This window comes from Aplysia californica, unplaced genomic scaffold (assembly GCF_000002075.1).
Source record: "Aplysia californica isolate F4 #8 unplaced genomic scaffold, AplCal3.0 scaffold00678, whole genome shotgun sequence".
NCBI lineage: Eukaryota > Metazoa > Mollusca > Gastropoda > Aplysiida > Aplysiidae > Aplysia > Aplysia californica.
The window spans coordinates 111776-126030 of record NW_004797948.1 but is presented as its reverse complement, the minus strand read 5'-3'; the positions used below and the strand labels follow the sequence as shown (position 1 = coordinate 126030).

At 39.1% G+C, this 14255-nt stretch overlaps 1 protein-coding gene across 1 annotated transcript; it reads right to left on the bottom strand.

Moving 5' to 3' along the window:
• Positions 1–580: 580 nt before the first annotated feature.
• LOC101849407 (kinetochore protein mis18) lies at positions 581–13419 on the bottom strand. Its single transcript, XM_005108323.3, has 5 exons — positions 13120–13419; positions 7685–7760; positions 6733–6855; positions 3761–3839; positions 581–2147 (listed from the first exon to the last, which is right to left on the bottom strand). The coding sequence occupies exons 1-5, from the start codon at positions 13235–13237 to the stop codon at positions 2070–2072; spliced, it is 474 nt and encodes a 157-aa protein (XP_005108380.1). The 5' UTR covers positions 13238–13419; the 3' UTR covers positions 581–2069.
• Between the last annotated feature and the right edge of the window lie 836 nt (positions 13420–14255).

Genomic DNA, 14255 nt, shown 5'->3' with positions numbered 1-14255 from the left:
ATACATTGTAAAAGTAACAACAATTTCCATCCAGCTTGTCATAAAACATTACAGTGAACCAAGAAGCCAATGGAAATATTGTTTTAGTTTTAGTAAAGGCTTTACGGCGCTCGCAACTGCATAAGGTCATAAGAGCGCCAGAGGATTAGAGGTGTTACAAGAGAGTAACAAACACAAAAAAGAATGAGGGGAGATAAAGACGATAGATGTTTGATAGGAAAGAAGAAGCAAACCACACCAGAGCACCTGCCAACCACCCACCAGCAATATTGAACCCCACCAAATACTATCAGTACATCATAATAAAATTGAGCTGACAAGAGACTGGGAAGGCAAAAACAAGGAAGATGACGTAAACGACAGCCACTCAACATTGGAAACAACATAAGCTCTTAGCTAAGTAAGAGTTTTACGGCACTTGCAACACAATTAGGTCATATGAGTGCCAAAGATTAGGAAGTTTTACAAGAGAGTAACAAACACAAAAAAGAAAGAGGAGTGAGAAGGATGATAGATGTTTGATAGGAAAGAAGGAGCAAACCACCCATTAACAAAGGATTATGTTAGAATATTAGATCTACATTCTTTCATCTTTCCACAATATATCAATCAGTCAGTCATGCAGCATTCTCGCCCCAAAACACCAAGCACACAATAGAAAAGGAAAAGGTCCCTTTCTAAATACAGGTGAGGCTATTTCTTGAAAGCAGAAAAAGGAGCTTTAGGCTTCAGAGAATTTACATAAAATAATGAGTAAAAGATACTGAATTCAGTAACAAACATAAAATCTACATTGTTAAGAATAAGATTCACATTTGGGTAGAATATAGTGTCATCATAAAAGATTAAAAATTTTGATGGCAAAAAATTCCCCATTCATGAGCTTATCCAAAGAATTGTAAAAATGGCAGCATGGGTAAATATGTATCTAAAAATCTCAAAATAAGATCAATTTCTTAACCAAAACTAATTTGTGACCTACGGAACTATGGACAATCATATTTACACAATCAGCAACATACATGAACAATATAAATATACATTTAAGGGATGCTGTACACTACCTCTGCAATTTCCACCAAATACCAGGTATATTATGGATAAAAAAAACTTTGAATAAAAGCTGCGAGGCATCGTGGTGAAATCAGACGCTCGTCAAAAAAGAATGACATCAAAGAAACTGGCACTTTTCGGGCTGTTGAGCATTTTTTAAAGAATTTTCAGTTTTTGGTTTAACACCTTTTATGTCCATTTAAGAAGACATTTCAGTCTAGATTTTAGTTAAAAAACGTATATGCAGTTTTCAAAGGCACTAAAGCTTTGGAAGCCACTAAACTTTGGCTGCAATTTTTTCCCTAGTTTTACCTCTGACACCAGATGACCCCCAACTCTTTCAATTGCAAATATTTCGACTTCTATTCAAGATAGATGAGTACTTTTTTCAACAAAAGCAAGATAAAAGAACAAACTTTAATATGATACCTATAACTCCATGTGCCCAAAAGCTGACGAGCGCCTGATTTCATTGCGTGGTGACACAATTAATACCCGGTACTGTTCATTCCTGCATTGCCATCACTTAGCAGCTGCATTCAATTACCACCTAGTCCTATTCAACACTCCTGAAGAATAATATAAACCTTTGGATGTTGCCAGAGATAATAGCGAGGGACACAAAAAACATTACTGTAATCGTGAACAATTTGTTTTCAATTTCTAATCCTCTTTCAAACGTGGTCAAAAGCATGGGGGAAAAAAGGTGTGTCTTAATATTAACTTTCTTTTTTTTTCTTTGGGTAAGAGTTTTACGGCACTTGCAACACAACAAGGTCATATAAATGCCGAAGATTAGAGGTGTTGCAAGAGAGTAACAAACACAAAAAAGAACTTGGAGAGATAAAGACGACAGTAGTTTTATAGGAAAGAAGGAGCAAACCACACCAGAGCACCCGCCAACCACCCACTATTAACTTTTATCATCAACATTTCATTCTTTCTAATTTCAAGCAAAATTAAGAGAACAACAAAGATGAAAAAAAGGGAGAGTACAGTGCTTCTGGTCCAAAGCCTCACTGGTCCTCGTCAGGTGCAAAGCACTTCTCAATTGTTACGATTCTGTCACTGATGTTCAGCATCACTCTCTGAAGCTGAGAAAAAAAATATCAAGAACAAGATAGGAAATAGAGTTGGCTACTTGGATTAACTAAGATTGTCTCATGTATGCACAAATAAGAAATGTGTACAGCATCAAGTTAGTAATACAAAACCATATCATAAAAACAGTAATGGATCTCTACCTGAAGAGACTTGATGAATGACACCACCCACAAACATTTTTTTTAAATTTTGTATAAAGATAATAAGCTATGTTGCTTATTGCTATGAGCCACATCACTCAAATGGCTTAGCATTTCTCTCCAGATCTAGGAACTCAAAATCTTTCAAATTGAGCCCTTTGAGGTACTATGAACAAAAACTGAGTAATAAAACAAATGACACTGAAAGACGGTGCACAAGTAATGCACGTACAGTGGTGCACAGATAAAATGAACATAGAAAACTCAAAGTCACGGAAAACTCATACAATTTGCCATTCCCAAACTCATATCTCTTGAATATTTTGCTATTGTGGTCAGCTCTCACATTCTCTGTAACTCTCACAAGTTTTTGGGACAGTTTTTTTCTTTCTTGAACTGTTTACTAGCTGCTCACAGGGAAAAGAGTTAGTCTGGTGAGGTTCTAATTAGAGAGCGACTTTTTAACCTTGCAGTTACAGCTCTGATCCACTACACTGAAGTACAAGAGTGTGTTCTGTGTTTATGGGAATTGATTTGTGAAAAGCAAGTCGAAACCATAACTGCTGTAGTTGCTTTCTTGTCTTATGTGCATTAACGCTACATTAATGATTTCAATGCGATCTTGTCTTAGGTGCACAGCTACACTATATCCATTAACCCAGATTATGGATGTGTCATACACATATTTTGTCACCCCCCCCCCTTCCGAACATGTTTGAGTTATCCATGCCTGACAGTAAATCAAAATAAATTGTACAAAGTAAAATTTTGAAACGAGTGAATGAAGAGAGAAAAAACCCCAACAGGAATCAAGAATAATCTTGTTCCTCACACGTTCTTGTTATTCTAGTTGTTATAAATGGATTCTATTTGTACATTTACACAAACTGAAAAGAAATCAAGCTGATCAAACGGTAAATACTTAAGGCTCTTGTCAGTATATTGGTAGGATGAAACTGAAGAAGCCCATCCTGCATACTCTACTTTCATATAATACTAGAGAGAAAAAACACCACTTTAATTTTTTGTTTCCAGTTCCAGCCTGATTTGTCCTTTGTTTGAATCCTTTTTTTTTTTCTCCTTTATCATTGATTTAGTTGACTTTAAGAACTTTCTCACTTTCTACAACTACTAGGAATGAAATAGTTAAATACTGGCATAAAGTCTGAAGCATCACAACAAGAACAAACCAACCAATAACATACATGAACGAAAATGAATTAATTGTAAAGTCGTAAAAATTTCGGCAGATGGTCTCCCTTTAATGGCATACAATAACTCACACGACTGCAGCAGAGGAAGTCTTCTGACTGATAATCATCTGTGTCTTCAAACTCAAAACAAACCTATATCCGTTAATCCATGTATGTTATTAGTAGCTCCTGAAATACAGCTCATCATAGAGATGACCAGTTATCACAATTATTACAAGAGACAGCCAGTATATATAATGAGAGATTTACCTTTGTCACTTCTTTTTGGAGTTTTTCTATTTCAGTGAAAATGCTGTTTGGTTGATTACTGGGACTTCCAACTTCATAGCTGCAGAAAAATATAAACAATATTTCAAAATCAGTCCTCACAGACAGACATTCCATACATCATAGGTTGTTCCCATCAAAGATAGTACATAACAAGATGGGCCACTCAGCCAAAAAAGTGTCCGCAGGAAGTTCGCTCTTTGCTTCAGATGGCGCTGCAGTCTGTTTTGATGCTCTCTTTCGTTTTTCCAGAAGAAGAATAGGAATAGCACTTCCTCGCGTGCGCAGATCAACTGCAGTTCATCAGCAGTTTGGGTTCGTTCAGTGCGGAGTTTTAGGTTTTAAAAATTTTTTAATGACCTCTCGCCTTTCATTCTAAAGTCAAATTAAACGAAGAAAACAATCACCCTTTCCTCCGGAAGGTTTTTTGTCAGCGTAACCATTTTAAAAAAGCTTTCTTCCGAAATTTATTCAAAAACTTGCTAGTTTCACTTTGATTTTTTAAACTCAAGTAGGGTAACTCTGTTCGCCAAGGGTGCGCATTTGTGAAGAGGGCGCCACCAAATTTTGAGGACACTTTTTTAATTGGCTCAAAGAGAGAAGTGGCCCCTCTTGTTATGTAGACTCTTTGTTCCCATAAAATGTGCAAAACAACTTTTCACTCTCTAACCTGTTATCAGCTAGCTTCGAGACGATCGAGTTGTGTTTTCACACAATTTAGAAATGTATGAAAATTAGGACCTCTTGGAATAAGAACAAAGATAAAGATTTTAAACATTGGTGTCAAAAGAGTACTGTTCTATATATATGGATCAGAACCAAGGGAACATAAAACAAACTCCTCAAAATAAAAGCTACAGACATTTGTCCAACTGCAGTGTAAGGAAAATCCCTAAATTTCACTGGCCTGACACTATAAGAAATAAATAACTATGGGAGCAAACAAAACAACAGAAAATAAATGTACAACACAATATGAGAAAATGGAAGTGGATTGGACACACCTTGAAAAAACTGAATAGGATTGGGAACATTACCCACTTAGCCTTAAGATGGAATCCACAAGGAAGGAGAAAGAGATGAAGGCCTAAAAATACTTGGAGGATGGACTTAAAAGACATGGAAAAAAGTGGACAAAGGTAGAGACCATAGCTTAGGATATGATGGAGAGTTATTGTTAGCGGCATTTACCCCAGCACAGGTTGAGAAAGGATATAATGAAGGTCGACTAGTGTGAATTGTGAAAAGCTACATTCTTGGAAAGTTAAGTGGCACTGAGGCTTTGATTTGAAAGAAAAAGCCTACTAAATTAAAATGAGATTATTTTAGTAGTTCAACAGTTACTGTTTTCTCTGCTGTGGAAAGGGGTAAAGGGACACAACCATCTCATTTTCTCGAAATTTTAGTGGTGGTTGTTACCTCCCTTGGGATGGGGAGGGGGATGGGGCATCATTATCACCAACAACATGATGAAACATAACTGTTTAATACAGCAGAGCTCGGATTCAACGAAGTCATCGGGCCTGACTTTCAATTTCTTTGAATCCGTGTGTTTGTTATAACAAACATATAATTACAGCAAGTAATATACAAAATAAAAGGAAGTAAAAAGTGGTAGGCTACCTTGAAATTCCTGCTATTTTGCACCCTTTTAATTTCCTCAATCAAAAGCAGTTCGGTTTCTACTGAGAGGCATTTTGGTTTCCTTGCTACCATAATAAAGAAATGTAGGAAACTTCAAGGAAAATACACTGAACTCTACCAAGCACACATTGTGCAAAAAGAGCCAAGAAGTCTCGTCAGCAGGGATTGTTCACCCTGAAGTGACTTCATTGAATCCGAGCTAGCTCATTTTCGTGTTAGTTGAATCCGAGTTGTTCTTATTCATCTTAACAACAAAAAAATAAAACTGGGAATCCATCCATTTCTTTTCGCTGAATCCAAGTTTTCATTGAATCCGAGTTCACTGAAACCAAGTTCCACTGTACAGGATTCCCTAACACTGATAAGCACCTACGTGTTAGGAGCAGAGGGAAACGGTTGATGATAACTGTTGCCTCCCTTGGAGTGAGGGTCGCTTTCACCAACAATCTCATGAAACGAAAGAATCATATAAAGGATTTCCCGATACAGATGAGTGCCAACACGTTGGGAACAGAGGAGAGATTGTTGGCGATAATCAAAGAGGGAAGAGCACCCAGCCACACGGCTTTTCAAACTACCACTCCCAACTACCTGGTATTGCAGCTTGGTAAAAGTATGGGTAACATCAGACATTCTGAAAGTGAGAGACTTGTCTCTAATGACTAATTGAACAAGTATATTATAAGTTCTTCAAGCGAAGATAACCAATTGACTAAATCATTGACCTATGGGCCTCATGACCTAACTAAACATTACAGTCCCCCAAACACCAGTGACAAACCTCTCAAAGATTTCAAGAGACCAATCAAAAGACATTTTAGTCCCCCTCCCCCCACATATCCCAAGCCCAATCCTATGTATTCTTACAGTGTGAATACACCGTCCATCACTTTCACTGTGCTGCCTCAGGAACAGCCTCAGCAAATATCCGATTGTCTAGACCTGTCTTAGTTTTCATGTTGTACACTGTCAAGGATGTTGTTAAGATTTCCCTTTGTCAAGCTGTCACTGTCAGCGTGATTTTTAGATTGAAATATGTGTTTGGAGGAAGTGACAGTGCCTTTGAACATCTAAATTATATAGTAAGAGCAGAGGCGCAGTATAATGAAAGTAATGGACAGCGTGTCCACACCTTGAGAACACATAGGACTGGGCAAGAGATATATATGTCATACAATGAAAGTGTGCGTTTGAGCGGAGCATGCCTTTGCACAACATGCATTTAGACGAGACTACCGTTACATATTTGCCTTGCTAAATCTTGCAGAAAAATCAAGTGTCAAGAAGCACAGCAAATGAAAAATGATCACCTTGAGATTTGGTCCACGAGGAATGTTATCTGATGATTCATAGGGGATAAATGTGCAGGAAGATCATGGAACACCATTCCTACGGGCTGTGAACAGTGCTTACAGGTGACAGTCTGAAAGACTCTGAAGTGAAAAAAACATAAAATTGACTTTAAGACACATTGAAAATACAGACAACTTTCATTTGCATATATTAAATCATTAACAGAACATAAAAAATATCTATTCAGCCACAAGGAAGAGTGAATCCCAAACCAACAAATTTGTCAGGTAAAAAGTTCAACGTTGCTGAGGTTCCAGTGAAAGTGAGACAGAAAAAGAGAGAGAGAGAGAGAGAGAGAGAGAGAGAGAGAGAGAGAGAGAGAGAGAGAGAGAGAGAGGGGGGGGGGAGACGGTGTCATTATTCCATCACCCCTCTTCTCACCTCCATCAACATACTTCAAGTAGTTATGGGTGGCGAGATCTGGCTTAAAAACACAGTGAGCGCATTTTTATACTCAATCAGTGAAATCAGAAATTGTGCTAGAGAAAAAAAGGGTATGCAAACACACACCATCAAAGCTGCTCTTGTAGAATAGAGTAAGCTATTCAGTATGGGTTAAAAGCCATACTCATTTCTCTGAAAAACAAATGCTCAATTTTGTAAAACAGAAATTTCAAATTGTGAAAAATGTGCAACAAACAGCCTACTTTTATGTAATATGACTGAGCCAGCTCAGACAGCCAGGGTTTGGAATCACAGCCCAGCACCAAACACAACATATGGCTATGTTCCTAGTTTGCTAATGAGCATGATGAATTACATCATGTAGGCCTATGTTGGATTTCATCAAACTACAAAAATTTCTTCTCGTTTTGGAGGGTCTGAGATTTCATGGAGTCATGTGGATCACTATACTTTTTTTTTTTGTTGCAATTTCAAGTCCCTACGAGTTATATAAACATTACTCACTTCTTATGAAAATCCACAATTTCGCTTTGGTGCTTCTTTTTCAGAGCCTGCACTTCAATAAACTGTGGTTGTGTACCTGAAGGAAAATAAGAGAAAAAGTCAATTTACAAAGAAACCATCATAGCTTACTTAGTTTAGCATATATAGACCAAGCGCATTCTGAAACACAAAGGGAACATATTTTTAGGTCCTGAATCTTTTCTCTTCATACAATATGTTATGTATGCATTGTTATTGTAATATATTTTTCATCATAAAACGAATAGAGGGACTCTCGTAGCCTAGAGGTTAAGGTGTTCGCCTTTCATTCAAAGGTCCCGAGTTCGAATCCAGGTACCGACGGAAAAATTTTCTTCTCTAAAATTGTCTTCTTTCATCTCCTATCCTGCTCTCTAGCAAGGTTCTGTCATCTGCTTTCGTCTCTACTGTCTGTCCCCACCCCCTCACCTTCTCTGCCACCTCATCTGGGCTCCTGACTCTTTCTGCCACCTTTCTACTGCTACTCCTTGGCTCCTTCTTACTGCTGTCTTTCAGCCACACCCCTGATCTTATAGTAGGAAAGATCTGTAGACACCTAGCCTTCTCGGACAAGAGCAAAAAATCTTGGAGGTCCCATGTGCAAGTTGCGCACATTAAAGATCTCTTACTTGGAAGTCTTAGATCGATAAGAGTAGGCTTTGGCCGCCACGCCAGCAAAATTCAAAATTTTCTACCAAACTGAAAATGTTTACTGTGTCCCGCACGCTCATATGACCTTGTGCAGTTGCGAGCGCCGTAAAACACTTACCAAAAAACCCCCCAAAAATGAAAAGATTTCTGCATCCCACTAATTTCGCAATGTGTGCATGCCAGACTGCCCATGATGACAACCTGTCCAACACTTTGAAATCTGAAATAGTTCGCCTACTCTCAATTGTGTCGACGGGGGGAATTAAAAAAAACACCCAAAAATGAAAAGATTTCTGCATCCCACTAATTTCGCAATGTGTGCATGCCAGACTGCCCATGATGACAACCTGTCCAACACTTTGAAATCTGAAATAGTTCGCCTACTCTCAATTGTGTCGACGCGGGGAATAAAAATCTTTTTTTTAAAATTATAATGTAATAATAATGATGGTGTTAAGGAGTTTAAATACGATTTTCTCAGCGCTGCCAAAATGCACATTGTCGAAAAGCTTTCTATGCTCTAGAGTATGATTATCATGATGCTTTCAATTTACATAAAAAGTAAAGATAAAGTATAAAGTGTCAAAAAAGAAAAGATCGGAATGCCCTTTCCTTCAGCCCCAAAATTCAAAACCTGGCTTACAGTTTTACTTATTTACTTTTACCCTAAACTTAAGATACTTAAATATTGAGACTGAAAAAAGATTCTGTGATTTCCATAAAATATAAAGTCAGGCCAAAGAACTCTCTAGGCTAAACCTGCACTAATGAATTTGCGACAAACTGAGAAGTTAGACAGCCATACAAAATTACTTGGTTACTAGGTACAGAACTACACTACTACGAAACCCGACTTCGTGTCTCTTCTACTCCGAATCAAATATTGTGCTGGAAGAAGGAACATAGAATCTACAAGAAAAGCTACTATTGAGGGTAAACAAACGTTCCAGCGCTCTCGAGTTAAAAGCGTGTAATTTTGTCAGCGCAGTGTGTGTGTCTGTGTGTGCGAGAAAGAGAGAGAGAGAGAGAGAGAGAGAGAGAGAGAGAGAGAGAGAGAGAGAGAGAGAGAGAGAGAATGAGAGGGGAGAGAGAGAAGGGGGGAGAAATGACCGGTTACCTTCCTAGTACAACTAGTCTTGCCGTCTAACCGTAATTTAGTACTGCTAGCCTGCCAATCTAGCCGGCTAGCCTAGCAGTTTAGCTGTCATTTAACTTAACAGGCTCTTCCATAATTAAAGGACGTCTGAAAACTCATTCCTGGAACACACTTGGGAAGTGTCTACAAACTGAAAACGAAGGGACTATTTCTCAGAACGTTCGGGAAAATAAACTAGAACTCTATTTCTCCAAACGGTTTCTCAGTTGTGGTTGGGGCAACGTTCCCGGACTATACTACATTTGAAAATACCTTCAAAAGGTACTGCAGAGAAAACAAGACTTATCGACGTTGGCAGTAACCTATTTTGCATTTAGTCATCCAGCAAAAAAAATAAAGTCCTTCATGTAAAAAAAAATCCCCCCCCCCCCGTTCACACCTTACACCTACACACATGCACACACACACACATGGACCATTCCATTCGTAATTTTAGATCAACAAATCTCGAGAACGGAAACCATTAGGAGAAATAGAGTTCAAGTTTATTTTCCCCAAACGTTCGGAGAAGGCTGTCTTTATTCGGACTCGAGTCCGAATATGAAAAAAATGTTATTCGGACTCGGGTCCAGAAAAAAGGAAGTGTCTTCGTTCTATAGATCTAACGTTCAGTGCTTCCCATTTTCCGCCATTTTTTAGTTTCCCCCACACCTTATCTGCCGATCCGATGCCCGCCGCCTCATTGATACGCCCCCCCGCCCCCCATGTTTCCCACTTTCTTTGTTGTAGAAAAAGGTAAAAATGAAGATTAGCAGACCACCTGGCACCTGCATATTATGAGCTGTGTAAAAAAAAAGACGGATTCGTTCTAATACACAAGCCTGTGTCATCTCGATTGTTTACCAAGAAAAAGTTGTGTAGCTGTGCAGAGCCGAGCATACGGCAACTTTTGATTACATAGACCAGCGCACAATCATTACTTAGAGATCTACGTCAAGACTAGCTTATTATTGTAATAACGATCAGTTGCCAGGAGAAAAAAGACTGACGCGTATGCGACGTTCAACGCCCGTCCCGATAGTGCGCCCCCTCCCTGACACGCACACACAGCCACACATGTGCAGGCCGCCCATCCGACCCCAACACACGCTAACGAGACATCTTTAATTGCTTCTGATGACCTCTTGACAAATAAACATTTACATGGGTCTCAATTCTGAATTTTAAAAAAGGAGGAACTTTCCGAGTGATCACGACAGAAGCCCATTTTCGTGAAATGCTCATTATTATTACATTGTATAACTGTTGAACCCTAGAATGCTGAAATAAAAACCATTGATTTATCAAAGCAAGGTTATTTCACACCAATTTGAGGGTTTGGAAGATAATTTCAAGGAAGAATCGCTTACCAAATATTTACAATCCTGATTACGTACAGAAAGTGGTGGCGCACTGGGGTCTTGTGTGACTTATTATTTATATTTTCCCTTCATCATAATATTCGCCTGCATATATATTGACTATTTAAAAATTAATCTAGTTTTGAGCCTGAGAAAAAGCCTAGAACCAGAATATCGACTGTCATGAACCAGTCTGGGTGTCATGATTCATATCATAATATACGTGAAAGACAAAAATTAATGCTCAAACTCAAAGTAGAGTAATAACTTGAATAGCTCAAGTAGACCTATTCAGTGTGAGATGTGTAAGAACTGTGGGAGGGCAAGATGCAGTGACACTGGAAATCTGCAAATCTTCTACAGAAAGCTAAAATATAGAGAATTAATATATAAGTACTGTCACCCGTCCAATGAAACGCGAACACTTAGGCCCTTAAGTTCAATAACACGCTTACAAGTTATGACGGTTCCCGATTTCACACAAGGCCTGCACCAACGCGCACTTTACTTTTCAGAGAGCTGTAGTAGTAATCAAAATTCTAAATATTAAAAATGTGCTTCCAAGTTCAGTTTTTTTTTGGTCCTCTGATGTTGCGTCCAGCCCTCCCCCCCCCCCCACCCCCCCCCCCATCCCCAAGTATATCTTAAAAAAAAAAAAATCAATAATCTCCCCCCACTCCGGAGTCCTGTACTTCGCAGCGCTCAGAACGCTCGCAGGTTCACTGACCGGCAAGGACTTTTCAGTAAGCGAGCCCGACAAGACGCTTGTATAGCTTTCTTTTACTTTTTTACCCCTCAAGTGAAAGCACAGTGACGAATTATATTGATTATTTTCATGGCGACACCACGTTTGTAATGCAGAACCTACGTGTTACAAATGTTGCGTTATCAGACTATTATTTTGACAAATTTCTGGGTGGTAACGAAAGCGAAAGTAGATCTTGATTTTCCGGTCGAGCCTCGAGTCACATACAATTCCACTTGCCGCCATAGTCGCCTGTTTGCGTGAAACGTACTCTCAGACCGACAAAAGCGACATGCAAAAATGAACTTAAAACTTTATCGAATTTGGTTTTCAAATATTCGTGATCTTTTATTTATATTATTTTCCCGGGTCTCTGCAATTTTTTTTTCTTCGAATTCCCGGGGCCTGACAGTCACCCTGCTCCCAGCAACTCTCTTGTTGATTGGCCCGCTGTCGCGGTAACGGAGTTTAGCGGAGGAAATGGCAGTACAGTAGCGGAAATCCGCTAAATAGCGGAATATTGAGACCCATGCATTTATTAAAAGCACTATAACTTTTCAGGCCGGCCTCAAATTCATCATTCATATATATGATAAAAACTCGGCTCCTGCACAAAACGCCATTTTGCCCGAAGTGATCCCGGTCTCTACCCAGCCTGAGGCGAGTCACGAGTGACGCAGGACAGGAAGCCCGAGTCACGAGTCACAGGAAGTCAGAAGTCGGAAGTGATGTCATGCTAGACAAGAAGCAGAGTCCGAATAACATTTTTTCATATTCGGACACGAGTCCGAATAGTCACTCCGTTCGGAGAAATAGAATCTAGAGCAGGCCGAAAATTTAATTGATTTAAGGAAGTGCCTATTTGCAACACTGTGTTGCCAATAGCACCAGTACTAAATAAAACACTGCGTTGCCATTAGCGCAAGTGCTAAATAAAAAGCCGTGTGTTAGCCTAGGCTATAAGCTTAATCTACCTATCGTTGTTGGAAGTTCTGATGGCCGAAGTGACAGCACGTCTCCGTTCAAAGCCCAACCATTATTTTATGAGCGTGGGTTCGATCCCGGTCCTGGAAGTTTTTCTTGCTTCTTGTCCTCTTCTTGACTGACCAACAAATTTTTCCCATAAATTATAACTTACAAGTTACATTGCTTTGTAGTTTTTTAAAGTAGTGGTGAAGCATGCACATTCTGGTTTTGTCCCCAAGAGGAGCTCTGTACAAAGCACAGGCCTTTGTATAGCTTATACTTTTCCTTTCACCAAAGGAAGAGGCAAGCCGTACTTAATGACGGCTAGACTGCTAGGCTAGACTGCATGGCTAGCGGTACATTAAAGAACTTAAGCGGCGTTTCAAATAGAAGCACGGGAGCTATTCAGAACGCGGCGTAGCAAATAGCGCCTGCCTATATCATGAATCATGTCATCAGAAGTAATATTAGAATCTAGCTACAACAACTTCAACTACTGGTACAGTAGGCCTAGATCTAGATCTAGATCTAGATCTAGATCTAGATCATCTCTTGTCACCTGTGGGCATAGACAAAGTAACACTGCGAAGATCTTCGTTGAAACAAACATATGACGACGAATCACCAAGAATTGATCGGCAGCTTTCACACTGAAATACTGATAGAGAAGATGACATGATTTCTTATTTCCACTCAATACTTTAGACTAGTCTCTGATTCAGGTCTACACACAGAGTAGTTGACTAGATTCTACACTCTATTCATTTGGATCACGCGCCAAGCTCGCACAGTCGCACAGCTGAGTGATGAGTGTGTTACTGTTGAACTGTGTTGTGTGTAGTTGATCAATGTAGTGATTCCGTTCACAGTTCTGAGTTCACAGGTCACAACCTCATAGATCTACAACAAAGATGAGGATGAGCCGGAAGTAGGGTCCAGTACAAAAATCTAAATTTTCCAGAAATTTAGTTTTGGCAGGCAAACTAAGACAATCTAGGCGTATATTATTATATCCATGGACCTTAGAATGTTTTGCTATAACCTCCTTGCATACATATTATCCACTTTTACCAAACGATGTTAACAACGTCATCTCTTGAAAACAGTTCTCCCGGTGAAGATCTTATTTAACCATTAGATCTACATATTATGCAGACCTTTAATTTGAATTTCAATATTTAATTAATTCCACCTAATTACACCCCCAACCCCCCGCTTCCTGAGAGAAACACCGTGCTTCCCATATTGCCTTCCACGGAAGCCTCAAAGAAATGCAGATAATGAAAGTGTGGGGGAAAAAACAACCCAACAACAAACAAACAAATGAATGGATGAATTAATTAATTAATATGCAGTCTCATGACAGTCCTGAACCATGAAAACGCAGAAGAGGGGAGTATTGGTGTAAAGTAAAGTTAACCTGTAGCTGTGCCTATAAAAAATATGTACGCCCTAAAGTTTAACGATACTTGATATCGCAAATGAGATGTGCCGAAATCCGAATTAAAACGGTTCTATGCCACGCATTATTATATCGTACTGTCACAAAATATCCTATTCAGTTCCTGAAATTACCGCAAATGGAATTCTCCTGATGTAACGAAACACGTCAGACATATTATTATGTGTATGTGTGTGTGTTGTGTGTGTTTGTGTGTGAGTGCGTGTGTGTGTATGTGTGTGTGTGTGTGTGTG